A 27,085-nucleotide genomic window follows, 5' to 3' on the forward strand; every position below is an offset into this window, starting at 1 on the left:
GGTGAAGCGCGCAGCGGGGAAGGGGATTGGACAGACCCCGAGCGCCGCGACAGTTGTGACTGTCATTTTTATTTTTAGGAACCCCAAATTGGGCACGTGTGGGGCTGGAGTTGCGCTTGTTGTAAAACTTGGGCTCTTTTTAACATTTGGGGCTGGAAAAAGCAAATGACAGCATTATTATGTCAGTGAGACAATTTAACACAGTATGCTAAAAATATATGGAAAAGGGATGACAGGCTGTTTATTAATAAATAATAAATAGTATGACAGTTTAATAATAAACAATATTTTGGCTGCAGTTGACAAAACCTCTATTCCAGTCAATGAAGTCATACACTGTAAAACATTTTTTGTTCAATTTAGCTAGTGATTTTGCATGTCACAGTTCTTAACTGTATAGGTCTACGTCATTAAATTATATATATATATATATATATATATATATATATATAATTTCAAACCAAAGATTTTCAGAGTATGTTTTTACAAGTTATTCTACTTCAATGTGTAATTGACTAGCAATTTCTGAGTAAAAAATAGATTTTTGGTACAAAAATTTTACCTTTTTTTTCAGTGTACATTACAATTTAGTCATCGAACCTGTGCAGGGTTTCCGAATGTGTTCGGTCAGTTTATAAAACAGTTCAAATGTACAGTTGATGACCCATATTAAATATGTATTATTATGCGGTTTGCATGGAGTCTGCTACAAAGTGTAAGAACAACCTTCAGTGAGGTCTGAATGTTCAAAAATCACTATAGTGATATATATATATATCCAGAACTATTTTAAATTTTATGCATGATGAGGATTTAATTTAGATTTCATTAATTTGGCACTAAAATATGATTAATGATTGCATTAAATGAGTTTATAAGGTATATCCTACCTAGAGGCTATGGACTGTGTGATTAAAATATATAATTCAGACCTGGGCTAGTTTAGTGTTTGTGCCATTAAAGTGAAAAGTGAAGTGAAGTGACATGTGGCCAAGTATGGTGACCCATCCTCAGAATTTGGGCTCTGCATTAAACCCATCCAAGTGCACACACACAGTAGTGAACACACACACCGTGAACACACACCTGGAGCAGTAGTTGGGGGTTCAGTGCCTTGCTCAAGGGCCTCACCTCAGTCATGGTATTGAGGGTGGAAGAGAGTGTTGGTTATTCACCCTATTATTCATGACTGAATTAGTTACAATAACACACTGTGAGATATTATGGGTCTGAACTGGAATGTATATACAGTAAATGTGTAACAGTTAGACAGAATGAGTTATTTTAATTCACTGTTTGCTCCTGTGGTGAACTGTGACTAAACCATATACAGGCATATGGTTCACTATTACTGGAAAAGTAAGACCCCCATGGACACCATATTTCATGTGTCATACACAAAAAAAAAAAAAAACATAAAAAAGGTTTAAAACGGAAAAGAAACCTCTGACACACAAAACCCAGAAATAGAAGAGGTTCATATACTTACAATGAAGTCACAGCCATGACTCAGAACCTCAGCATGCTTCGATGTGAACTGACAAATAAAACAAATGTGAATGTCAGAAGAAAGACTAGATAAATGAAGGGGGACATCTGTTCATCATTTAGTGAAAGCCATGGATATCATCTCACCTTATGATTCAACAACAGCCTGAAACAAAAACAAGCTAAAAGCAATTCGCTGATCTGACAGAAATAAACGAGCACATACATTAGATCACGATGCTCTGGATAAACTACTTTATTAGTTCCTGTTCATTTACAAAATATACATGGTTACCAAAATACTTCAAATTTCATTATTATTTTTTAAATAAATGCCTGTTAAGGCAAGACAACATGTAAACATGTCAAAGACACTGTACAGAACAGTTACAGTTACACAAGTACATACAGACACGCAGCAGCATCGCTACAACACATACCGACATCTTCATACATTAACCACCCTCCAACATCCAGTAAAGCGCCATTTACAAATGCATTTCTAATGATTTTGTTAGTCTGTACAATTTGCAATTCTCTCAAAAACCAAAAGACTTTAATTACAAGATTAACAGAACAGAAGAGATAACTGGCCTGGATGGGATTGTACAGAAAGGACTTAAAGAAATAGTTCACTCAAAAATGAAAATCTGCTGAAAATGTACTCACCCTCAGGCCACCCAAGATGTAGATGAGTTTGTTTATTTTTTCCATCTTAAAAGATTTTGAGAAGTTTAGCACTACATCACTTGCTCACCAATGGGTCCTCTGCAGTGAATGGGTGCCGTCAGAATGAGAGTCCAAACAGCTGATAAAAACATCACAAGAAATCCACACGACTCCAGTCCATCAATTAATGTCTTATGAAGTGAAAAGCTGTGTGTTCTTAAGAAACAAATCCATCATAAAGGGGTTTTAACTTTAAACCAATGCTTCCAGCTAAAATATGAATCCTCTATCCGTGATATTGTTTTATCCAGTGAAAAAGTAATCTCCTCTGAATCAGGAGAGAAATATGCTCAGATGAAGCACCGTTTACAAGCAAAAGACAAAACAGTTCTAAACAAATATGTCTACAAATATGTGAGAGGACAACAAGGGATGGACTTTTTCACAGGAGGAAGCATTATAATGAATTATGGACTCATATTTAGGCCAAAAGTGATGGTTTAAAGTTAAAATGCCTTAATGATGCATTTGTTTCCAACAAAAACGCTGCTTTTCACTTCACAAGACCATAATACAGTGGCACATGTGGATTATTGTGATGTTTTTATCAGCCGCTTGTACTCTCATTCTGACGGCACCCATTCACTGCAGAGGATTAATTGGTGAGACTTAAAGAAATAGTTCACTCAAAAATGAAAATCTGCTGAAAATGTACTCACCCTCAGGCCACCCAAGATGTAGATGAGTTTGTTTATTTTTTCCATCTTAAAAGATTTTGAGAAGTTTAGCACTACATCACTTGCTCACCAATGGGTCCTCTGCAGTGAATGGGTGCCGTCAGAATGAGAGTCCAAACAGCTGATAAAAACATCACAAGAAATCCACACGACTCCAGTCCATCAATTAATGTCTTATGAAGTGAAAAGCTGTGTGTTCTTAAGAAACAAATCCATCATAAAGGGGTTTTAACTTTAAACCAATGCTTCCAGCTAAAATATGAATCCTCTATCCGTGATATTGTTTTATCCAGTGAAAAAGTAATCTCCTCTGAATCAGGAGAGAAATATGCTCAGATGAAGCACCGTTTACAAGCAAAAGACAAAACAGTTCTAAACAAATATGTCTACAAATATGTGAGAGGACAACAAGGGATGGACTTTTTCACAGGAGGAAGCATTATAATGAATTATGGACTCATATTTAGGCCAAAAGTGATGGTTTAAAGTTAAAATGCCTTAATGATGCATTTGTTTCCAACAAAAACGCTGCTTTTCACTTCACAAGACCATAATACAGTGGCACATGTGGATTATTGTGATGTTTTTATCAGCCGCTTGTACTCTCATTCTGACGGCACCCATTCACTGCAGAGGATTAATTGGTGAGTGAGTGAAGTAATGTTAAATTTATCCAAATCTGAAAAAACAAACTCATCTACATCTTGAATGGCCTGAGCCCTGATGGTGAATACATTTTCAGAAAATTAGCATTTTTGGGTGAACTATTCCTTTAAATTAAAACAATGTGACATTCAAAATTCACTGATAAAGTGAAACATTTTATATAATAATTCATAATAAGGTCCATTTGGGGAAAGCCTGGGCTTTCCAAAAGTTGCTATTTACTCTGATTGCATATTTGGAAATATTCTGGACACTTTCAAATCATAAGTTTCTTCCACAGCCAAAGTAACTGAGTGAACAGATAAAACAAATTAAAAGAGAACCTAAATGAAATTGGTCTTCATTTTCAACACGTGAAAATGCAAAAATAAACTTGGAGTTGGACAAATCATGCAAAGTCTAATCGTACGAAATTGTCACAGGAGCTAAAATCTACCACTGGTTTCTATCACTCGGCATGCACAATCTACTGCCACAGACATGCAAAAATAAACAATCTGTACATATTACATCATTTACAAGTGCTGAGTGGAAGAGAAAAATAAATTTGCTCCTTCTGATGTGAAACACGTTTACAAATTCCATTTCATCAAAGTAACAAACCTTCCAATGCAGTACAGGGCAAATAGCACGTTTATTTCAAAGACAAATCACTGTGTAGCATGCACTGTCTTACAGAAAGTCAGCTGACCACTGATACATTGAACATTCAGTTGTGCTACCACGGAGTTCTGAGTCTATCAACAGGATAGCAGAAAACGGCACTGGAACGACCTTGGGATACTGCAGATATTCCCAAACACTGAGACTAACAACTAATGCCAGGTCTTAAAACCACACTACAAAGATAACTGCCACAACGCTAGTCAGCTGCCTGCAAGCAAATATGTCTACTATGATTTAGTCACTTTGATAAGAAGTCTACTTTGTGCTGTTTGTTGAAAATGACACTAAAAGACATCAGGTGAAGACAACTTGCGTGTATACCAGAAACGGTTATATAGCAATAGATACTGTTAGTATAAAGTCATAGATTCTGTTCGTACCAATAGTACCTCGAGGCTCAAAGCATTCATTTACCAGAATAATTACATGATGGATATGAGTTCAGTGACAGTATTATTAATCTTCATACAGGAAGGTACATCTGTAATAATCCCCATCCACCCAAAGACCTCAAAATTGTGACCTCTGATGTAAAAAGCTACATATAAGTACATATTTCTCAGTTTTAAACGTCTTTAGTGAAATATACATCATTTAAGACAAGTTTCTTATCATTATAACTTTTTTGGGTGAAAGGCAGTATGGAAGTTTCACTCTTGTTAGCTAGCTACTCAATTCATGCTATTTATGTTATTTATGCTACAGATTTGAATTGCATTGTAAGAAACATCTGTCACGGTGTTCTGTAAGGGTTTATGATAGTAGTTCTCAGCTGGTTTTTACACTGATACCAAATACATTACTAAAATAGTTTTTGTATTTTTAAAAAAAAAGGTAAATCATTAACATTTATTAATATTAGCATGAACTGCATAGGTCCAATGATATGCATGATAGGATTTGGGAAGATTTACTCACTACAAATGATATGGAAAGCATTCCAGGTCTTATTTTGCATTTTTATAAGCTTTTTATTTTTGCTACAGTATTTTAACTTTATTTTAGGACAGTTTTTCCTAAAATAAACAACCTGCATCTCATTTTTGGGTCCAGACACCAGTTGAGAACCACTTTTTCATGACATTTTGTACAAATGTAAAACCTTTCAAACTCTTGTCAGTTTCCTTGCAGAGAAGAGATTGTATAGATATATATGTCAGCTGTGTTTTGTCATTGCAAACATGCAAAAAAAAAAAAAAAAAAACGGCAAATAACCTCAGATGAAATTATCAATGCAACATCAGTGGAATTACAGTAGAACTGTGCTTGTTCATTACACTTATTTTAGTGTTCTTTTAGTGTATGCATTAGCCAACCCTTCTATAAAAATATCTATCACTCTTTAGCATAATTTATCAATCTACACACATAAAATCAATCTACAAATTTCATGTCTTGGAATAAACAATTCAGATACAAAAATATCTGTGTAAGTTTAAAATAAGCACATTTACTTGCTAGAATAACCTTAACCCACCTGGAATCTTCAAACTCTGAATTTTTTCACCAAAATTAATGTAAAAATGACAAATAGTATGCATTACATGAGTATTCTCCTTTGCTAGTATATAGAGAAGTACTGTACAGATACCTACAGAGTTTTTGAAACCAAAGAGAACGTGCTCGAAAGTGAAAGAAGTTCTCAGTTATTGAACCTAAACACAAATGATTCTGACAATATTGAGACTTTGGTAAGTAATTATTCAACATGGGAAGATTCAGGAAGATTAAATAAGTACTGCATGCTCCTACCTATTCCAAAAGCAATGAAGCACAAAGCAATATGCTGCATCCAAAGCATTGTTGATGAAGAACGGCGTCCTCTTCGGTCCCCAAGCGATCGGGAATCTGTTTATAGAGGTAAAATGTGCAAATTTTCTATCGAAAAGTGATAAGGCAAATAGTTTTGGGAAAGAAAACAACTGATGAAATGGAAAGCAGGGAGCCAGACCAATCAGAAGCTCTCAGAGTCGTCGTCCATTCTGACCGTTTAAATACTCACAGCATGGCGTCAGTGTCTGTAGCACTGCTGGTCGAAACGGATATGATTGTCTACAAAAGCAGAGCAAAGCAGTTGAGACGGCAAACAACCAGCATCACGATGCACACCCAAAAGCGTCAAGTTTGGAAGCCATGTGTTATTGTGTTCCCAGGTGAGTGGTGGTTTTCGGTTCCCATTGGTGGTTAAGTGTGGTCAGGGTGATAGAATTGTGTACCATGGGCAGAGTGGGACGATGAGGTCACTTCCTGTCCAGCGCTCAGGCCAGAGCTCTGGTGAAACAGGGAATGAGTAGAACTGCTGCTGCTGCCACTGCAACAACCATCACCAGGTTCCAGTCTCCCTCACTCTCCTGAGGTCAATGAGAGGATGAGAATGAGGTCAAGGGAAGTCATATTTAAGTTTGTGATGTTTTTTCTCTTAATTATTGTTGGTTGATAGTATTATAAGAATAGAAATTTGACATTGGTTGTTTAACAATTTTTCAGCCATACACAGTTACATTTTTATATTTTAAGTATATATATATTAATGCTATATAATTTTGTATTATATAAATAATATATATATATAATTATATTAACAATATTTTAATTAAATATATAGTATTATATACATATATACTTTTAAAATTTTAAGCGGATAACCAATATTTTGTGCATCTCTGATTTTGTAAAAGTAAACGTTTACATATTTTTTAACATTTAAATTACAATTAAAAATATTCTCTTCCAACTTCCTTTAACTTTAAAATTCATGTACTTTTTCTGACAAGAGGCCTCGATGTTCTTGACCAAGTGTTCACTGAAGTAGGTACACACTCACAAATGTCAATGAAACAGAAACACAAATCAGAGTTGGATCTCTGGCTAGAGGACACTGAATGAGGCTACAGAACTGATCTGGTTTTAATGAACCTTCTGAGGACTTGTTGTTTATTTCCAGTCATCTTCTGTAATAGCGCTGGACTTGAGAGCTAAATATACCCATCCAGAAATGTGGAGAGATACAAAGCCAAGAGCAATGACCCAGTAAATACTCCAATCACTGTCACACACGTTTTTTTTTAAGTACTCTATTACTCTCTGTCCATCTGGTGTTGTGAGATTGGCAGTGGAAACTGCATGACAGTCCAGCAGAATCAAAGAACTGTGTAAGTGTGTGTGTGTGGCTTCAGTTGGCCCCGCTGGCCAGCAGAACTGTGGAAATCAGAGTTGTGTCATGCATTCGGCTGGGATAATAACATTCGGAAATCTCAGAGGATGTCTGAATGACTTGATTTTTGATGGTGCCAAACATCCTGACTGAAGAATATAAGAAATATGTCTATGATGCAAAAATTCTGCTGTCCAAACTACAAAAGCACAATCTAATTTGGCAATCTAACTAAAGACACGTCAACTTCCTTTGGGAAAAGGATGTTTTTTATGCTTTTTCTATATACAGGGTTACATTTGCTCAAAGAATTGACCCATTTTTAACATACTCCATCCTGAATGAGAGTTCTTAATGTTTGTGTTTTGTTTAGGGGGGGGGTTAAACCTTTGAAATGACAGGAATAAATGCAACTAGATGCTGAAATATTCTGTCCAGGAAAGATGTTTGAGAATAATAAGATAAAGAAATCAACTTGTTGATGTTGACAAGAATTATTCTATTTTGTCAGTAACATTTCAGACAAGACTGTGGCTAGGACATGCTAATGGGTATACATGGGTTAGCCTCATTCATTGTTTAGGCTTGCAGTTTTTTGTTCTGCCACAAACTTGGTTCAGAAATGAAGTTTGTCCTGTAAATTCACACTTATATGATTATTTAAAGGGATAGTTCACTCAAAAATGAAAATTCTGTCATCATTTACTCACCCTCAAGTTAATCCAAAGTTGTATGAGTTTTTTCCTTTATGTTGAACAAAAAAGAAGATTTTTTTTTGAAGAATGTTGGTAACCAAACAGTTGCCGGTAGCCATTGACTTTCTTTTTTTTTTTCTCCATACTTTTGAAGTCAATGGCTACCAGCAACTGTTTGGTTACCGATTTTTCATACAGGTTTAGAACAAATTGTGGGTGAGTAAATGATGACAGAATTTTTTATTTTTATGTGAGTTGTTTTTTCAGACTAGTTAACATGGAAAACTATGTTTGTGAAACAATGTGCACATCCATAAAAGGCCCTCGTAAAGAATCAGGCAATGTGTCTAATGGGCAAACAGGTTTGTTTAGCATGACAGTTGTGACCATTTATTGTGCCTTATAAAAAGTTAAATTTTGACCAGGATAAAGATGAGTTTCACAATACAGGAGGGACAAAAATAGGCTCATCTCTGGACTATTAGAGAAAGAAAAGGCAAAGCCATACCTTTCCCCCTTTAGGACAAGAGCTCCTTCCAGCAGCACCATATCAGGCCCATTATTACAACCATTCCTATGAAGGGTATGGAGAGAATAGGGCACTCAGACGAAGGAGTGGAGCTCTGAGGAAAAACACAGGGGGTGCAGGGATGGAGAGAGGAAGAGGAGGAAGAGGTGGTGAGAGAAACAAAAGAAAAAAATGACAGACACTCAAAATAAGGTAATGATTACACATGGTAGGTTTGTGAACATGTGGAATTACAGGTAAAATATGGAAAATAATAAAGTAATAGAGAGAAAGAATGAAGAGTGTGAGGATGAAAGGGAGAAAACACAACCAGATAGATAGATCGATAGATCGATAGATAGATAGATAGATAGATAGATAGATAGATATGCCAGCAGTTTATCAGGAATCATCAAATTTGTTTGGAATTTGATATAGTTCAGTGTGCGTCGTGAGCATATGGGAGTTTATGATATGTTTATGTAGGTGTTCAGTGGTTATAAAGCAACAGAACAAAGCGATGAATGACCACGGGGGAGCAGGGAGACAGGAAAATACACTAAGATTAGATACACAGCAAAGATGGTTAAACACTAAATGGAAACCTTGTGCTCGTTTTGACCCTCCGGCTGTTAAACACAGAGCCAAGGTCACCATCTTGGCATTTAAAGATCCTTGCCCACACTGCACAGCCAGCCCACGGTATTAAACCAATGTACCGGGTTAAATCTGTCGACAGTATTTGGGACATGTTGTTGAATACCACAGAAAATTATTCGGATTCATCCTTCTGTTTGTATAAACAAACAAACCAAACATGTTAAGAGAAAGCATTGTATCTTTCTCCCATATGCTTACATTGTAAACCCATCTATCAACTATCTAATGACGCTTTTCCACTGCATGGTACGGCACGGTACGGCTCGGTACGGTTCACTTTTGGGGGGTTTTCCACTGGGTACAGTACCTGGTACTTTTTTTAGTACCACCTCGGTTGAGGTTCCAAGTGAACCGTACCGTTACCAAAACGTGACGTGTAAACTCTGCTGATCACGGATTGGCCGGAGAGAATCGTGTTAGAAAGACCTCTATGTCAGTGCACATTGTACACACACAAAAGCTTGATATACTACAGTGGATCAAGAAAACTAGCTAGACACATTAGCTGCTAAAGGTTTGACAAACACAAGATGTGAAAACACACACAGCCCAGAATCAATGTGTGTGACAGGGCAAAAAGCAACCCAAAGTGAAACATACACACTCGACCGAAAATGGAGGAGTGGTTTAGTTAGACAGGATGCGCTTTGAAAGACAGGTACTGCTGTTGGACAGATGGTCGCTTCAGTTGATGGTTGACCCCATATGCAAAACATTAGTCATGTACAGAGCATTTTCAAACGCTGACAAACATGTAGGTCGATGGAGTCATGGTGCCATTCTGTTGATAATATTTCGCCCTACTTGCTGTGTGAGTAATGTCTATTTGTTTTCAGCATGTGTACAGTACAGTGATTTATTTGAGGTCACATTTTTACCCCAAAGGAGTTCACACGTTCACTGTCTGAAGTTCTAGAGTGATGGCTCTTATGGATTTGGAAGAAAGCAGTGGGTTATGACTGATGTCCGACCCCCTTTATGACCCCTCACCTGAGCCTTCCTCCCAGCCAGCCGATCAAGCTCCGCCCTACAATGCTGCAGCTCCGCCTCTAGCTCCGCCCTCTCCCTCTGGCTGCTCTCATACAGCCCCTGCAGTTCCATAAGCTCTCCCTTTAGTCCCTCACACTAAAAGAATGGAGAGACATAGAGAAATAACAAATGATAGAGGATAAGTGATTAGATTCACTGAGTCACAGAGAGAGTTTTAGCTTGTGTGGCAGAAAGTAGTTGACTAAAAATCTTTTAATCATTCCATTATTCAACAGGAGGACAGAGGAATTAGATTTTTTTTTTTGTCACACTGTCAGGGTTTTTCAGCGATATTTCCCACAAGGTCATGTTGTTGAACAACTGAAGACAAAATAACCAGATATTCTGGGACCATCAAGTATTTGGCTCACACTTTTTGTCAACACTGTGACAGATGGTTTTGTTTGCAACCTGATGTGACCTCAATTCACCCCATACTGAGAGTGAAGAATGTTTTTATTTAGTATTTTTGGTAACACTTTAGTATAGGGTCCAATTCTCACTATTAACTAGTTGCTTATTAGCATGCCTATTATTAACCTATTGGCTGTTTATTAGTGCTTATAAAAAGTACATATTCTACATGACCATATTCTACATCCCTAATCCTACCCAATACCCTAAACTTAACAACTACCTTACTAACTATTAATAAGCAGCAAATTAGGAGTTTATTGAGGCAAAAGTCATAGTTAATGGTTTGTTAATGGCGAGAATTGGACCTTAAAATAAAGTGTGACTGTATTTTTGTTGTAAAATAATGTTTAAAATATGAAACTTTTTTAATTATCAGACATTATCATCACAGATGGTAGATAGGTAGATAGAACTCTAAAGTTCATCTGTTTTTTGGCTAGGTGGTAATGGTAAATCTCAAAATATTCAAATAATCTAAATTAATTCAACAAATAGAGTAAATTCCGGACATTGCGTACCTCTCTCTGGACCTGTGATGCTTTCTCCTCGGCCTGTTTCAGCTGGTCTCTGAGGGAGAACACCTCCGAAAACCCTCCACTCATCCCCATCGGGGTGATGGGTTTCCCCTCAAAGGAGATGTTCTTTTGGGTGTAAGCATCCACCGGATTCCCACCTCCTACTTCCAACGTGCTGACGAAACCCTCGGCCATCACCTCTTTCTCTACATCTTTTTCTGTGTCATTTTCTCCATCATTCTGCTCTGCTTTGAGGGCCAGGCATGAATCAGCTGAGCTGTCAGGATGAAAGTAGGAAATGTACAGTACAATTATGTTGTGGTGCATTTTTTAGTGTATTACTAATTAGGGGTGTAACGATTAATCGATATGGATCGATACGATGTCTGACGATACATCAATGCCACACGTAAAATATCGATATCTGTAGTATAAATTGGCACCCTTATTTTGGCACTGTCCACATTTTCACATAATGTCCGTCCATGCATTACCGCCAACGCGTGCATTCTCGCTCAAACTCGCGTATCAGGACTATTTAATTTATACAGTGAAGACTATGCAGTTATTTTACATTTGATTATTACATTTCTGTAGCGTACCTGAAAATTTATTTTAGACTGAGCTGAAAAACCTGAACTTGTGTCTTTGTTGTATTGTATTTATTTTCTGCTATTGCTTGTAATTTGGTTATCTGTAGAAAAGATTTTTAGCACTGAGCCCATAGTAGCAGCCAGAATTGTTTTTCCAATTGTTTATTTTCTTTATTATTCAACAAATAGAGTAAATTCCGGACATTGCGTACCTCTCTCTGGACCTGTGATGCTTTCTCCTCGGCCTGTTTCAGCTGGTCTCTGAGGGAGAACACCTCCGAAAACCCTCCACTCATCCCCATCGGGGTGATGGGTTTCCCCTCAAAGGAGATGTTCTTTTGGGTGTAAGCATCCACCGGATTCCCACCTCCTACTTCCAACGTGCTGACGAAACCCTCGGCCATCACCTCTTTCTCTACATCTTTTTCTGTGTCATTTTCTCCATCATTCTGCTCTGCTTTGAGGGCCAGGCATGAATCAGCTGAGCTGTCAGGATGAAAGTAGGAAATGTACAGTACAATTATGTTGTGGTGCATTTTTTAGTGTATTACTAATTAGGGGTGTAACGATTAATCGATATGGATCGATACGATGTCTGACGATACGATACATCAATGCCACACGTAAAATATCGATATCTGTAGTATAAATTGGCACCCTTATTTTGGCACTGTCCACATTTTCACATAATGTCCGTCCATGCATTACCGCCAACGCGTGCATTCTCGCTCAAACTCGCGTATCAGGACTATTTAATTTATACAGTGAAGACTATGCAGTTATTTTACATTTGATTATTACATTTCTGTGGCGTACCTGAAAATTTATTTTAGACTGAGCTGAAAAACCTGAACTTGTGTCTTTGTTGTATTGTATTTATTTTCTGCTATTGCTTGTAATTTGGTTATCTGTAGAAAAGATTTTTAGCACTGAGCCCATAGTAGCAGCCAGAATTGTTTATTTTCTTTATTATAAAAAAAAAAAAAAATGTGTAGGCCTATTTTTTGTTGTGAATGTCCCAATTGAGGTACAGGATGTAAAAATTTCAGATAAATGTTCATGTTATATATTTTGGTTGCATTTGTGAGTTAATAAAAATGTAGATGGTTGTTTAAAATAGATATATAATATCATAATATCGATATATCGATCGATATACTCCTGTATCGAATCGAATCGTATCGTAGAATTTTTTGAAGTATCAGCAAATATCGTATTGCTGGGTATGAGAATCGATATCGTATCGTGACGAACCATCCGATTTACACCCCTATTACTAATGTACTTGAACTTGTGAGCTCTTGCTGCACTCTTTGCAGATTAGCTTCATACTGTAACTTTGATACTGTGTGTGTGTGACAGCCACACTGCAGTACTCATTACTGATTCCTTCTCATAATCATTTATTCAAAATCTCAACAACTCTTTGGTTTTCTCTCCCACAAATGTGTTTGGCCAGATTTACAACTCAAATCAGACAACTTATTGAGTGATGCATTAGAAAATCAAACTGTGCCAATGAAAAATAATATTAATCTTCACCACCTTTTCAAAATTTTTAACTGTTTATAATCAGCGGTTTTCACTTACCAGAACAGTTATTCTTTTGAGCTGAAACATTTAGCACTAGTTTAAAAAACATAACGGTTTATTTACAGAAGCATTCATTTTAAATAAAGATTGAATTAGATTCATAAAGACAAAGAAATCTTGACGTCTTAAAATAGCTGTAAGGCAACTGTGGCTCATCTCGCTGCCAAAATATTTGGATAAGACGAAATACACAATCATTAATGTTTCATGTTGCTGTGAAACACTTTCATAGCTGCTAAATAGTTTTAGTTAGAGTGTCCACTGAGACAGATTATGGCTGAATGCTTCAGCGGTCACGCCGGCCTTATTAAAGGGGTCATCGGATGCTAAATTCACTTTTGTTGTTGTTTGGTGACAAGGCCGTCTTACCTTAGACCTGCCCTGAGTGAGCTGTCATGAGTCAGCCATTGTGTCGACTCCGGTGCAGGGGAAGACAAGAATGTCTCCGATTAAGTGATTGAGGTGTTTTGCTGTTGGATGTAATAATGAACATAGCAGTCGTCATTCACTCCCGACATCTGAGCCGCTGAAGACGCAGAGGATTAACGTTACTTTCATTTTGAAGGGAATGCGCCGATCCCCGATCTGCCTAAATGCGTCTATGTTCGCGCGAATCATTCGTGATCGAGCTTCATCTACACAAGAAGTGAGTATAAGGTTTTTTATGAATCTTTGCAAATCGCCTTTCCTAATATGTGCTAGTTAGCAAGTTTCGCAGCTAAAGTAAACACTACTGCTCGTCACCCACAGAAGAGAGGGGCGGGGCGAGCAGAGCTCATTAGCATTTGAGCTCTGACGTGCTGAAAACAGAGCTCATTTTGACAAGGTAAAAAGGGTGTTTTTTACACTACCATTGAGAAATTTTAACCAAAGTATGTTATAGACTTTTCATTAAGACCCTAAAGAATCATATAAACTTATATCAAATGGGCATCCGATGACCCCTTTAACAGAGACTGAGTTTGCGATGCTCAGTGGCTAATTTGTCTTGTTTGTGTGTGATTGACAGGCCGTGTGGCCAATCACCTGGCTCGCTGCTGCTCCAACATCTCCAGTTTCTCAGAGAGCTGCTTGTTGTCGTTCTTCAGAGTCTGACACTCGTCCTTCAAGCAGCGACACTCCTCCATCAGCTGGTCCATGTCACCTGTCCGAACAGATGTCAGTCAAAGTAGAAGTAGGGAAAAACAGTGAATTCAGAATAGCATATTAGCATTACTACTTTTAATATGTCTGCTATTCTAAATTCATGTATGTTCCAAATGGAATACATACCATATTACTTGTACTACTTTTTGTATACTGTTCACATTATGGAATTTTTATGCATGAAATATCTGGATGATCTTCTATATTAACCAAACTGCAAATACAATATACTATAAAAACACAGTATGCTATGCCAAATGTAGTCGCACGCTATGTTCTGAACAAAATACTAGTATACCAAAGTAGAGCATACTGCACAATATCTTCTGCCTACAATTTGATAAACTGCACTTGAATAATAATACACTATCATTCAAAAGTTTAATGCCATGAGATATTTTAATGTTTTTGAACAGTCTCATATGCTCACCAAGCCTGCATTTATTTGATCAAAACATGTGAAATTGTGAAATATTCTTGCAATTCAAAATAACTGTTTTTTGATTTGTGTAATTTATTCCTGTGAATGAAAAGCTGAATTTTCACCATCATTACTCCAGTCTTCAGACATGATCCTTCAGAAAATATTCTAATATGCTTATTTGCTGCACAAGAAACATTTAGTATTGCTTAATATTTTTGTGGAAACATGATAAATTTTTTATGGGATTCTTTAAATTTAATTTTAAAGAACAGCATTTATTTGAAATAGAAGTCTTCTGTAACATTATAAATGTCTTTACTGTCACTTTTGATACATTTTATGCATCCCTGCTGAATAAAAGTTTAAATTTATTTATTTTTTACATTGAAATAAAAAGTAAAACATTTGAACAGTACAATATAGAACGATAACCGCTTCAAAGTCATATACTACATTGTTGTCACATGACCATCATTGCATATCTACTTAAGTGAGTGATCATGTATTTTTCATCAAATTTTGAGTACATACGTCTACATTTTTAACAGTGTGATCAAACTGTGACCCAGTATGCATACTACATTTAAAAATAATTATAGCATGAACATGGTAGTATGCCACTTGGAACATACCTACTGTCCTAAAGGCCAAATTGCATTGAAACAGATTTGTTTCTGATCGTGAAACAAATAATACAGAGGCTACATACACATCTATGGCAGGAAAATAGTGAGCATTTGACCAGGGAGCCGTCAACACACACCAAATCCTGCAACTAGTCTCCATGAAAACAACCCATTCTGCTGTCTTCCTGCTGCAGCAGTCTGACCTGTCAATCAGGAGTCATGTTTGCTTTGCACGTCCCCACATGGTGCAACGTTCAACCACCAATAGCATAGCCTCTAATCTAGAAGGAATCTCACTTGCAAACAACACTGCACTCTGTCTCTGCCAGGCCTGAATGTGTACGTGGTGTAAATAACCATCAGAAGTTCATGCACCGATAAACAACTTCACCTCAGTCGCATCTGACCCCAAATCAGAGTTAACATAAATGCATCAATCAAGGCTCTGGTGTGTTCATGTTCAACACTGTTTTGCAATCAGCGCATCTAACCGCACGACCGCACCAGCAGTAATCGCTGGTATGTTGTTTTTATTGCAGATCTTAATATAGTAAAGTTCTACCGGCATCAAGGGAGCAGAAAGCAGCCCCGGCGCCCTTAGAGGAAGAGAAAGACATCAACACCAGACAAATGGGGCTCCGTGGAGGTCCTGTACTCTGTCAGAATGTCAAACAGACACTCAGACACTGAAAGAACCTGTAATACCCTCGCATTTGTCAGTGACAATGCATTCTGGGTAATATCAGAGCACTGTGTCGTATCAGGCAATGGGGAAGAAAAGTTGATAAAACGTCTGTATTGCTCAACAGGGTTTATTTGCTATCAGCATCTGTCAGTAATTTTGGAATGAGGTTATGTGATATAAAGAAAAGTCTTGCTGGAGAAATCTCAGCTGGCTAATGTACAGAAACACAGACGAGGTCTGGAAAAATTGACTCCACAGAGCATGTAACTCTGCATGTGTGTGGAATAGATGGATTACACCCCAAAATTATAGATAAGCAGAACCATGAAAATACATTCATTTGATTTTCTATCATGGTGAACTATATGTTGTTTTTATATTGAACTAATAAGCCTATAGAAACCTTTATTATTTTTATACTGAAAATACGCTATAATGATATTAGCATGGTATTACCTAAGCCTCACATAAACATTTTAGCATGTTAACATTTTCGTTAAGGCATTATTAAGCCCAATGTTAAGTATTTTATATGTATTTTTATATTTATTTGTATACTATTATAGTTTTAATATTTTTAAATAGCTTTCATTTTTATATTTTCAGTTTTCATTTTAATTTCTTTTGACATTTTTATTATATTTTGTTGAATACATCTTTTTATTTAGCTTTGATTTATTTTTATTTTGATGTTGTTGTTTTTTTTTATTTTAGTATTTCAACTTAAACGTATTTCAGTTAGATGCCCAAGCAAAATTTCTAATTTGCTTTTCTTTTCTTTTTTTAAGTTTAGGTTTTTCATCTAATATTTATACTTTTATTTCAGGGCTACATATTTCATTTCAGCTTTATTTCAATTACAGAAACCAGTTTTTAATAGTTTTCATTTTAGTTAACAATAATAACACTGATTAAGCAATTTTCCCTTAATGGTGAATGTTGACAATGTTGTGATTTCAGGTTTTCCTATAATTTAATACACATGTACCCCACAATGTAGGCAAAAGACACACACACACACAACATCTGTCCTTCTGTTAATTAGTGACTTGTGTATGTGATTCTTGCATATAGAAACCTGAAACAGACATTTGCATTCACATTTCACACTATTTCACTCTTCTTAGCTTCTGCATTTGAGCACATCCAAACAAACATAAGGGACAAGATTGTGCCAAAGCACACACAGCCAACAGATCTCACACACACACACACCCTCATGGAAAATGGGCCCGTCCTGCCAACCGCAGAGAGTTGTTTTGGAGAGGTGTGATGAGTGTGTGCTGTATTATTTCCCTGTTGTACTCACTGCTCATTAGAGGTCATTAGAGGTCATTTACTCCCATATTACCACAGTTTTAAGAGTGTGTTGAGTTTCATACGAGTGAATCCCACTACATTCGTATTTAATATACAGATTAAATGGATGAGGAAGATGGTATGGTTAACTAGTTACATTCATTGTGTTTTGGAGCACATTATGCTGGTGTCCCTGACTAACAGGACATCCTTGACCAACCTTTGCAAGGCTTCACTAATCTCTAGCAAACAGCCAACAGCCAGACCAGCACCAAACCAGCACTAGCCAGTATAAACTACACTTCAAGCTGATAAAAACTGGTCGTTTTAGCTGGCATAGTTTGGGAGCCTGTAGTGTGGTGGGAATCAGACCTTCTCCTCCTGCTTTCTCCTGCTCTTCTCTGCACTGGTTCTTCATGCTGATTTCGGCCCGCAGTGTGGTCAGCTCTAGCTCGTACTCCTGCGTGGTGCCCCGCAGACGCTCCAGCGTGGCGCGCAGACGGCACAGTTCCTCCTGCAGCAGGGCGATGTCATTCTCTCGCTCAGCTGCCGCCTCCTCCGCCGCCTGCTGCAGCTCCTGCACCTCCTCCTGTGCCGCATGCAGCTCCTCCTGCGCCTCCCACAGCTCACTGGCCTTCTCCTCCTCAAGACTGTCCAGCTCCTCTTGCACTGAACGCAGCTGGGCTTTGGGTCAGAAGCAGGGACAGAACAACATTTTTTAACTGAAAATCGGGTAATAAAAAGTATTGCAGTGCAGTCATATGATAATACAATGGTACTTTGATACGTACCAAAGTATAACATAAAACCGTATTCATATAGCATGGCATTCACATGGTACTCTTAGGTAATACCATGGTATTGATATGTGTTATTGGGAAATAAGTGAGAAAAATGTATCCCCAAGTGCCTAAAAAGTTTTAAAAGATAAAATAAGACAAAATAATAAAGCATACGTTATAAACTGATTCGGGCAGCACAGGTTTAATTCTTTGTGTATGAATGAATATCTAAAAAACAACTTATTTTTTCACCTAATGACGCTTTATACTGCCTACTTTTTCTTAAATAATATCTGAAACAGTATGGAGGATCCAAAAATTGACACTTTAAACAATGGTATGATACACATTTATTTCAGTTTGTGATGTCCAGGTTTTATTTTGGAAATAAATCAAATTAAATAGTAATAAAAAAAATACACAATAAATAAAATAAAATTTATTTCCGATCCACTTTTGTGTAAAATCTATTAAATCTTGATTTTTTTTTATTGTTAAATAAAACTAAAACATATATATATATATATACATATGTGTGTGTGTGTGTGTGTGTGTGTGTTTTGGGTACTTGAAATAAAGTTGAAATAAAATAAAATATAAAAATTAGATGAACAAATTTAAACATAAAATCAATAAAAAAATAGAAATGTTGTTTTGGCAACTTGGTAACTGAAATAAATAAGTTTGAAATTGAAGTACTACTAAAATGACTCTAAAACTGAAATACAAATGAAATAAAGTTAAATGGAAATATTAAAGAAAAAAAAAACATTAACAAAGGCACATACCAAATTACTAAAATTAAAATGAAAACTGACCATATAAAAATAAAAGCTAATTCAAATATCTTACAAATGGTAGGAAAAGTATGCATACACTTGTAAAACCTTATGAGCTGTCAACTAACTAATAAAATCCATGTAGCATTTATATATGCACCGTTTGAGGACATCAAGACCATTTGAGGTCTATAATCGGCCACTTCACTGAAAATCAAGGATATTTGAAGTGAAAAATACAGGCCTTTGTTTCACGTCTCATTACAGCATTCACTCAGCACAGCCAGCTGTCAAGTAGCAAAAAAAAATGTCAAAACCTCTCAAACTAACAACACAAAGTGTGAATTTTAGTCTGCAGGGGCTTCTGGAAAACTATAATCAGTCTCTTTCTTGCAAGGCTGGAACACCGTAAAAAAACAAAAAAAAACAAAAAACTTCGTCACAGGCTGTGATTAAACCGAAGAACCGTTTTCTCCGGTATCCAGCATGTGAATCTGATTCTGGCAGTGGTTTGTGTTATTCATATCTGTGATTCTATTACTCATGATGATACTTCGGTACAGCCCGTGCTCTTCTGCAAACGCAGGTTTACTTTGCCTCCTCACAGTTCATTTAATTTAATTACAGCACAGCCGCTGAGAGAGTGAAAGTGAGTCACTGGGGAAGTGAACAACAATTCCATCATCTCTGCTTTTCCATCTCTCCACGGCTCACACAAGGCCCTCTTTACTCCCTCTTGCACCAAAGTAGCACTCAAACCTGACTGATTGATATAATCTCCATAATAATGCATTTACAGATAACATTGAGTTTGAATACAAAGAGTTTGAAGACATTGCGGAAGTGTTTGAACATGACGTGCAGAGAGTAATGCAATTAGTTGATATTATCAATTTTAATGCATTCATAAAGATAATGAAGCTGCATTGGTAGTGCATACTGTCTACTATTGAAAAAAGTATGTGAAACAGTACGCAGTATGAAACATTAAGATTTTAAACAGAAGTATGCTACATTGTCACATTTAGAGAGTGCCATCCAAATATTATTTTTGAAACATAAATTAAATTAAATTAAATTAAATTAAATTAAATTAAATTAAATTAAATTAAATTAAATTAAATTAAATTAAATTAAATTAAATTAAATTAAATTAAATTAAATTAAATTAAATTAAAGATGATACAAAATAAAATAAAAATCTAAAATAAAATAGTAAATTAAATAAGATGACAAAAACAAAACAAAACGACAATAAATAAAATAGTCAAATAAAACAAAATGAAACAGTAATTAAAAATAAAATAAAATAATTACACTTTTTTAATTAAAGAAATTAAAGTTTCAGTAATTTAAAGTTTTTCAAACCAAAATGTTTCAAGAAAAGGAAGGTGTAATCAAGCACATTGCATTGTGGGATAAAAGTACCCAGTGCATTGTACTATAATGTATATTGCACATTGTGGCAAATGTTATCTGGGTAGTAGTATAATAGTATAATTTTGGGTAGTAGTATGGGTATAATATTTCAAACCATAGCCATAGCAACTATTTTTAATACAGCACAAAGATATGAATATGAAAATAGCCTCTTCAGATTATCCGGGGTCTGTGTTGAAATCATAAAAAAGCTTGATATATCAAGAATGTTTATTCATTAGCGTTGGACACAGCTGTTATTCAATATGCTGAATGTAAGAAGGTATTTGTGCTGCTTGATGACTGAGTAAAACAAATTGTATCTGTCATTTTTGAAGTCTACTAAGTTAATTTTATTAATTTTATCATTGACTTCAATTATTAGCACTGTGGTGCATACACATCAATTTCTAATTCTGTTTCTGTTCACCTTGAAGTCTCTGGATCTGTCTCGTAAAGCTCTCGGCCTGGTGGGCGCTTGACAGCCGCTCTTCCTCCAAAAGACCTACAAAGCAACAGAACAACATTAAAAGGCGGCTGGAGGGACATTAGAAATGTAATTAGTAACCTATCACTGGCATCCGACAATATTAACAAGCCAGGAATGTTTGTGTGAGGGCATGACAAGCAACAGGTGGTTTGGTGGTCAGTGACAGCTGAGCATGCTCAGAGGGAACTCCCCGATGATGATGTCACACCCTAAAAACAGACCCCATTAGCATACGCACCCTGAAGCTCGTTGTAGCTCTCCTCGTGTCGTTGCGACACCTCTCTGGTCTCCTCCAGCTCCAGGAGCAGCTGCACCACCTGCGACCTCAGCACCTCTAGTTCATCTTCTTCATCCACTCCTCTTTGCTCCTCTCTTGCCCCCTCTTTCTCCTCCTCCTTCACCTCCGTCTTCTCCCGCTCATCCTCCTGCCCCTTCTCTCCATTTCCGGCCTCCACCTCCTCCTGGTCTCTCTCCTCGTTGTCCTCCAGCGAGCCTCGCTCTTTGGCCGTCATTTCGCTGCCTATACCTGGCCGCTCCACTTTCAAGTCGCACACATCATCTGAGACAGAAAAAGAGATCAAAGATAAATTAATCAGTCAATTATATGCAAGACTTGATTCAAAATTTTTTCAGCAGTCAGATATTTATATATGTATATGTATATGTATGTATATACACGTTAATATTTCACAGATAAACACAAATAAAAATTACACTTACAAAGGTATGTCAGTGACTTTTTCCACACTAAAATCATGTTAATACACACATTTACTCCTTTGCTATCTATATATGTATGTATGAGTGCATATATATATATATATATATATATATATATATATATATGTGTGTGTGTGTGTGTGTGTGTGTGTGTGTGTGTGTCAATATTTATTTATTTTATTTATTTATTTATTTATTTGACAGAAATACTGTGAATTGAGCTTAACTTGTACTGAACCTACAATATTCCTTGAGCTGAATCCTCTCTGCTCTAATAAACATTAACTCATCCAGCAAAATCACATTTAAAAGTTGTCTCGCTGTCATACCCACATTCTCTGTTTGGAAATGAGATGTGCAGCTATACATGTCCCACACCCCCACCCCTAACCTCCACCTGTCGTCTCTGGTGAGAACCTACTAAATCCATCCACTCCAACACCTTCATCTGAGGAACCTCTTCAACACCTGCTGGCCCCCAGCTCTCATCTCTCTCTGCCACCAACAGACCTCCAGACCCCCTCAAGCAATCAAAACAGTATACTATACATATATACATATATAATACACATATATAGATATATATTATATGGCATTAAATTATTAATAATAATACTAATTTCACACACACATACCTACATCATTAATACTATACATTAGATAAAATATTAAAATAAATGTTATCAAATAAGACATTAAACAGATCTCATGTGATTTTTTTCTATGCTGCATGAAAAGTGACAAACAAACTGAATGAAAGAACACAAAGTGAGCATCTGATCTCCTCCTGTTGTCGTTCTCCTGTACAGTCTGTGCTAATCACCCACCAAAGGAAGGAGCCAACTGGTTAAAAATAGCTAATTTCAACACTCTCCTTCTCTCCAATCCCTTTCTGCTTTTCTATTCATCACACCCTCATTTCCTGCCTTGCACGATTCACATCAGCTATTTTTCATTCTCGTTTTCCAAATGATCCTCCTTTTCTTTCCCGGGTCCATCCCTCTTTCCAACAGTCACCTGTTTCTCTTTTTTAAATCTCCCACCCCGTTCTTAGCACCATCTTTCTCGCTCTCTCTCATCTTCACTCTAGCGTTAACAGGTGCTGCCCTCTGTGGTTTCACTCGCTTGCCCTCTGACCTCTGAACTCAAGAGAACCAGGCCATTCAATTGGCCAATTACACACACTTCATCTCTCCTACAATCTCACACTCTAGATCTCTTAAATGATACAAGGATTGTGTGTGAGAGTATAATTATTTAAATATATATTATTACTACTACTTCTATTTTTATCATTATTATTATTAATACATTATAAGATGTGTATATATGTATGAGTATATGAATAGACACATAATTAAAGCAGTATCTTAAATAATTTAGCTGAATCAGTGCTATATGTCTATAATATCACAAGGCAAAACTAAACTGGTTAATGCTTGTGAACGACGCCAGGTCCACACACAAGACACAGAGACAGTCGGCCATGCCAGACCTGACTAGACGATTCACCTCTCTGATCCTCTTAGATCAGATGGCTGTGTGGGATTAACGGAATCTGTCAGTGCGGAAAATGAATTGTCTTGCCAGCAACTCCTCCCCCTCCATTCCTCCGTCTTTCTTTCTCCTGATCACTCCCTCTTTCTCTTTTCCCCTTGTTTGTTTTCTCTTCGCTTCCCTCTCTCTTCCTGAATGTAATATTCCCGTGTAATGAGCCCTGTGCTGTATTATTGATCATGCTTTGCAGATTAAAGTCTTTCAAACATAAAATAATAATGAACTAGTGGGGAAACACACACACATACAGGCGGAAGCAGCAGAACAGGCAGGGTCTTGAGCTCAAAGGATTATAGGCAGCTTTGATAGGAACCAATCAGCTTTATCCAGCGTATCTGAGCTATGAATTATTCTGTGGGGACAGATAATTATTTTTACACGCAGACAGACATCTGGATCAATCACTGGATAGGCAATGCACACCGCAATCATGAAGCATCCCTCAGGACGAATAAGGCAAAATTACGCAACAGCAGCATCTCTGGTTTTCTGTATAATTAGTACAAAGTAGTGCTGTCAGTCTATGATCTTTGATACAAAACTTATAGTTCTGCATATACTTTTAAAATTTAAAGGAATAGTTCACTCAAAAATGAAAATCTGCTTGAAATGTACTCACCCTCAAGCCATCCAAGATGTAGATGAGTTATCTTCATCTGAACAGATTTGGAGAAATGTAGCACTACATCACTTGCTCACCAATGGATTCTCTGCAGTGAATGGGTGCCGTCAGAATGAGAGTCCAAACAGCTGATAAAAACATCACAATAATCCACACGACTCCAGTCCATCAGTTAACATCTTGTGAAGTGTAAAGCTGCCTGTCTGTTTGTAAGAAAAAAATCTATCATTAAGGCTTTTTAACATTAAACTGTCACTTCTGACGGCACCCATTCACTGCAGAGGATCCTGGTGAGCAAGTGATGTAACGCTAGATTTCTATAAATGTGTCCTGAAGAAATAAACTCATCTACATGAGGGTAAGTAAATTTTTTAGAAAATTACATGTACATGCACAATCTAACACTGCACAGAACACAAAACACATGTGAACTGATTTTTTCTCTCTCTTGTAATAACAGGCACCATATATGCAATGGCTGACATAACAGAGGCCTCACTTCCTGTTGAACTCAGATTCTTGTGATTTTCTCATGCATGACGACGACTCATAAAAACAGCCGCATCTTTATTCAACAGACATAGTTCAGGAGAATGCAAGAGTCTGTTCCTTAATTTGTGTAATTTTGCCTGATTACAATTCCATGATGGAATCTGCAGCTGCATCAAAATGAATGAGAAATGTATTATGTGGAATTTAAACCCATCTCAGAAATCAGAACATTCATTTACAAAACAACTGACACAATTAATTTGCAAATGAGCACTTTGGAGATAATAATCAAATGAAACTATTTCAGACCATGTCCAGAGGCTCATATTTAATCTTAATATCATGAGTGGCATTAAATGTTGACGTGCAAAGAGTCCCATTACAATCGTCACAAACACAGACAAATATAGTTCTCGTCTAGTTCACAGAGTTCTCATGAGCTCAGAGAATTAATATCATTCTGGTCACAAGTGTGGCTTTGGGATCGGCCTGCGGCACTGGAGGAAATCCAGTCTAATTTCTCAACATAACAAAAACAACATCAATCAAACACTGATGTATTCAGATGTGTTGCACCCTTTCTAGTTATGCTATCGCCTGTGTTCTGACCTGTCAATCATAATGCCAGTACTGTCAGCAGTCAATCAGAATGACATGATCTCAGTGAGGGACAAACTAACTAAATACAGTATTTCAGGGGTCTTCATCAGGGGGTCACAGGGGGTCCACAGCAGTACTGCATTCATCCATCTATCCATCCAAAATAAAATAAAATAAAATAGTTGCTAAAGAAGCTGAAGTTCAGCTACATTTCATTGTCCCACACACAATTAAAATCTCAAATAATAAAAATATTTAATCCATTTCAAATGTAACATACAAGTTAATTAATCTACATATCAGTAATTATTATTTAAATGCATATTTAATGTAAACATCATAAAATAAGTATGTAAATACAACATTATAGTATCATATACAGGTGCATCTCAATAAATTAGAATGTCGTGGAAAAGTTCACTATAGGCATTTTATTTAAAATGCAACACTCTCTTCTAGTCCTTGGCCTGAAAGACCCCTATTATACACTAACTAACTTTACATGCATATTTGCTTTTTTGCTCATGGTCAGCCTGTGTCTGGCTAAAATCCAAACTGTGACATCAGTTTCCTGTTTATAGCGCTGCTCTCACTCCCAGTGCTAGCCGAGGGTAACATTACACTGACCTTAACCTTAACCTTCAACAAACCTTTCAGCCTTATACTCTCAAGTTATCCATCAAATCCAAAAATAATATTTAAACACTTAATTTAATGCAGCCTGTCACCACCATATGAGCTGCACAGAATATCAGAGTCTAAACATAATTATTAAACTGAGCCCAGCACTGGGAAGAAGAAAGATGATGGGAAATCCTGGGAAATCAAGGAGCAAGAGTAGAGCAAACACCTTCAGCACACATACAATCACAAAACACAAAGACTTAGACTAACCTACAAAACTAGACTCTTGCATACACACTTAAGGCATTTTCTACTTAAGTTGCATTCCTCCTCATTATTAAAGCATGACTGCAATGCAGCGCGCTGTTTTTCCATAGCAAACACCTGCCAAAAACAAGTACCAGTACAGCTGCAGTGCGGTGCAAAGGCTAAAGTGCTTTCTACTGCATCTTCAGTAATGGGTCAAAAGTCGAATTTGTCAGTTAAACTGCTGCTCATAAAGTCAAACGGGCTCCCAGAGCGTTAGCTGCAGGTTTCTGACTGAGGAAAGTAATGTGGTCGGTGTTTGCTTGTTGTATAAGCCTGCAGTAAACCACAGGGTAAGTATAGACTGCAAAATCTCTGCGAAAAGGACCCGGACTGAGCTGGCTAAACAGTGCCTGTCAGTTAATAAACTGACAGCTCTGGTGAAAAACAGATGCATGGGAAAAGGGACTGTAACAGTCACCTACAGAGACCTTCAAGCGAATGTACACAATAAGAAGTCCTAATAATGGGCGCTGTGGCTCTAATTGCTTTTAAAGGACAGTTTCCCAAAATATGACATTTCTTTCATACTTTACTTACATTTATGTTGTTCCAAACTTGTATGACTCACTTTCTTCTGTGGAACACAAAAGAATATGTTTTGCAGAATGTTCATGCTGCTCTATTCCATTCAATAAATGTAAATAGTGACAGGGTTTATTTCTCCACTATCCACTATCACATCAAACTGAGTTTTTCGTTCCTTGTCACATATGTATCACACCATATATTTAAAGCTGGATAATATCCATCTTCATCTGCATACATACAGTATATGCATGAAAAGTGATATACACGATATAGCAAAATTCAAATGCTTGATTGTTTATATCATCGAAAAATGTAAACAATATTATTTCCCAGCTCTAATTTGCTAAATGTGACTATAAGGCATGAAGATGTTAAGATATTATAAAAATGAATATAATTATTTTCTATAAAGCTGCATTGAATATGGAAAATAAATTAAAATAAAAAAATCTATAAGCTATAAAAAAATAAAAACAAATGTAGCACCATAAAAGTAGTCGACAAAACCCTTCTAAGTCATAAAGGTAGCTTGGAGTGAGAAAAAGGGCAAAAATATCCAGTAGTATCCAATAATAATTTGCACTGACATACTT

At 36.7% G+C, this 27,085-nt stretch overlaps 1 protein-coding gene across 3 annotated transcripts in view; it reads right to left on the reverse strand.

Annotated features, from left to right (window-relative positions):
- Positions 1-3,927: 3,927 nt before the first annotated feature.
- The window catches only part of LOC107743325 (coiled-coil domain-containing protein 136-like), a 31,148-nt gene continuing 7,990 nt past the window's right edge, over positions 3,928-27,085 (reverse strand). The window contains exons 3-10 of one of the 3 annotated variants that reach the window (XM_016556497.1): positions 21,279-21,599; positions 20,981-21,055; positions 17,943-18,254; positions 14,417-14,534; positions 12,010-12,283; positions 10,234-10,368; positions 8,584-8,698; positions 6,504-6,577 (exon numbers count right to left, since the gene is read on the reverse strand). In XM_016556497.1, coding sequence (XP_016411983.1) covers positions 8,594-8,698; positions 10,234-10,368; positions 12,010-12,283; positions 14,417-14,534; positions 17,943-18,254; positions 20,981-21,055; positions 21,279-21,599 — 1,340 coding nt within the window. In that variant the 3' untranslated portion in view covers positions 6,504-6,577; positions 8,584-8,593. Of the gene's footprint in view, positions 6,578-8,583; positions 8,699-10,233; positions 10,369-12,009; positions 12,284-14,416; positions 14,535-17,942; positions 18,255-20,980; positions 21,056-21,278; positions 21,600-27,085 lie in introns of those variants that run through there. The other 2 variants (XM_016556504.1, XM_016556511.1) reach the window with 2 other exon arrangements.

This window comes from Sinocyclocheilus rhinocerous, unplaced genomic scaffold (assembly GCF_001515625.1).
Source record: "Sinocyclocheilus rhinocerous isolate Xijiao unplaced genomic scaffold, SAMN03320098_v1.1 scaffold551, whole genome shotgun sequence".
Classification (NCBI taxonomy): Eukaryota; Metazoa; Chordata; class Actinopteri; order Cypriniformes; family Cyprinidae; genus Sinocyclocheilus; species Sinocyclocheilus rhinocerous.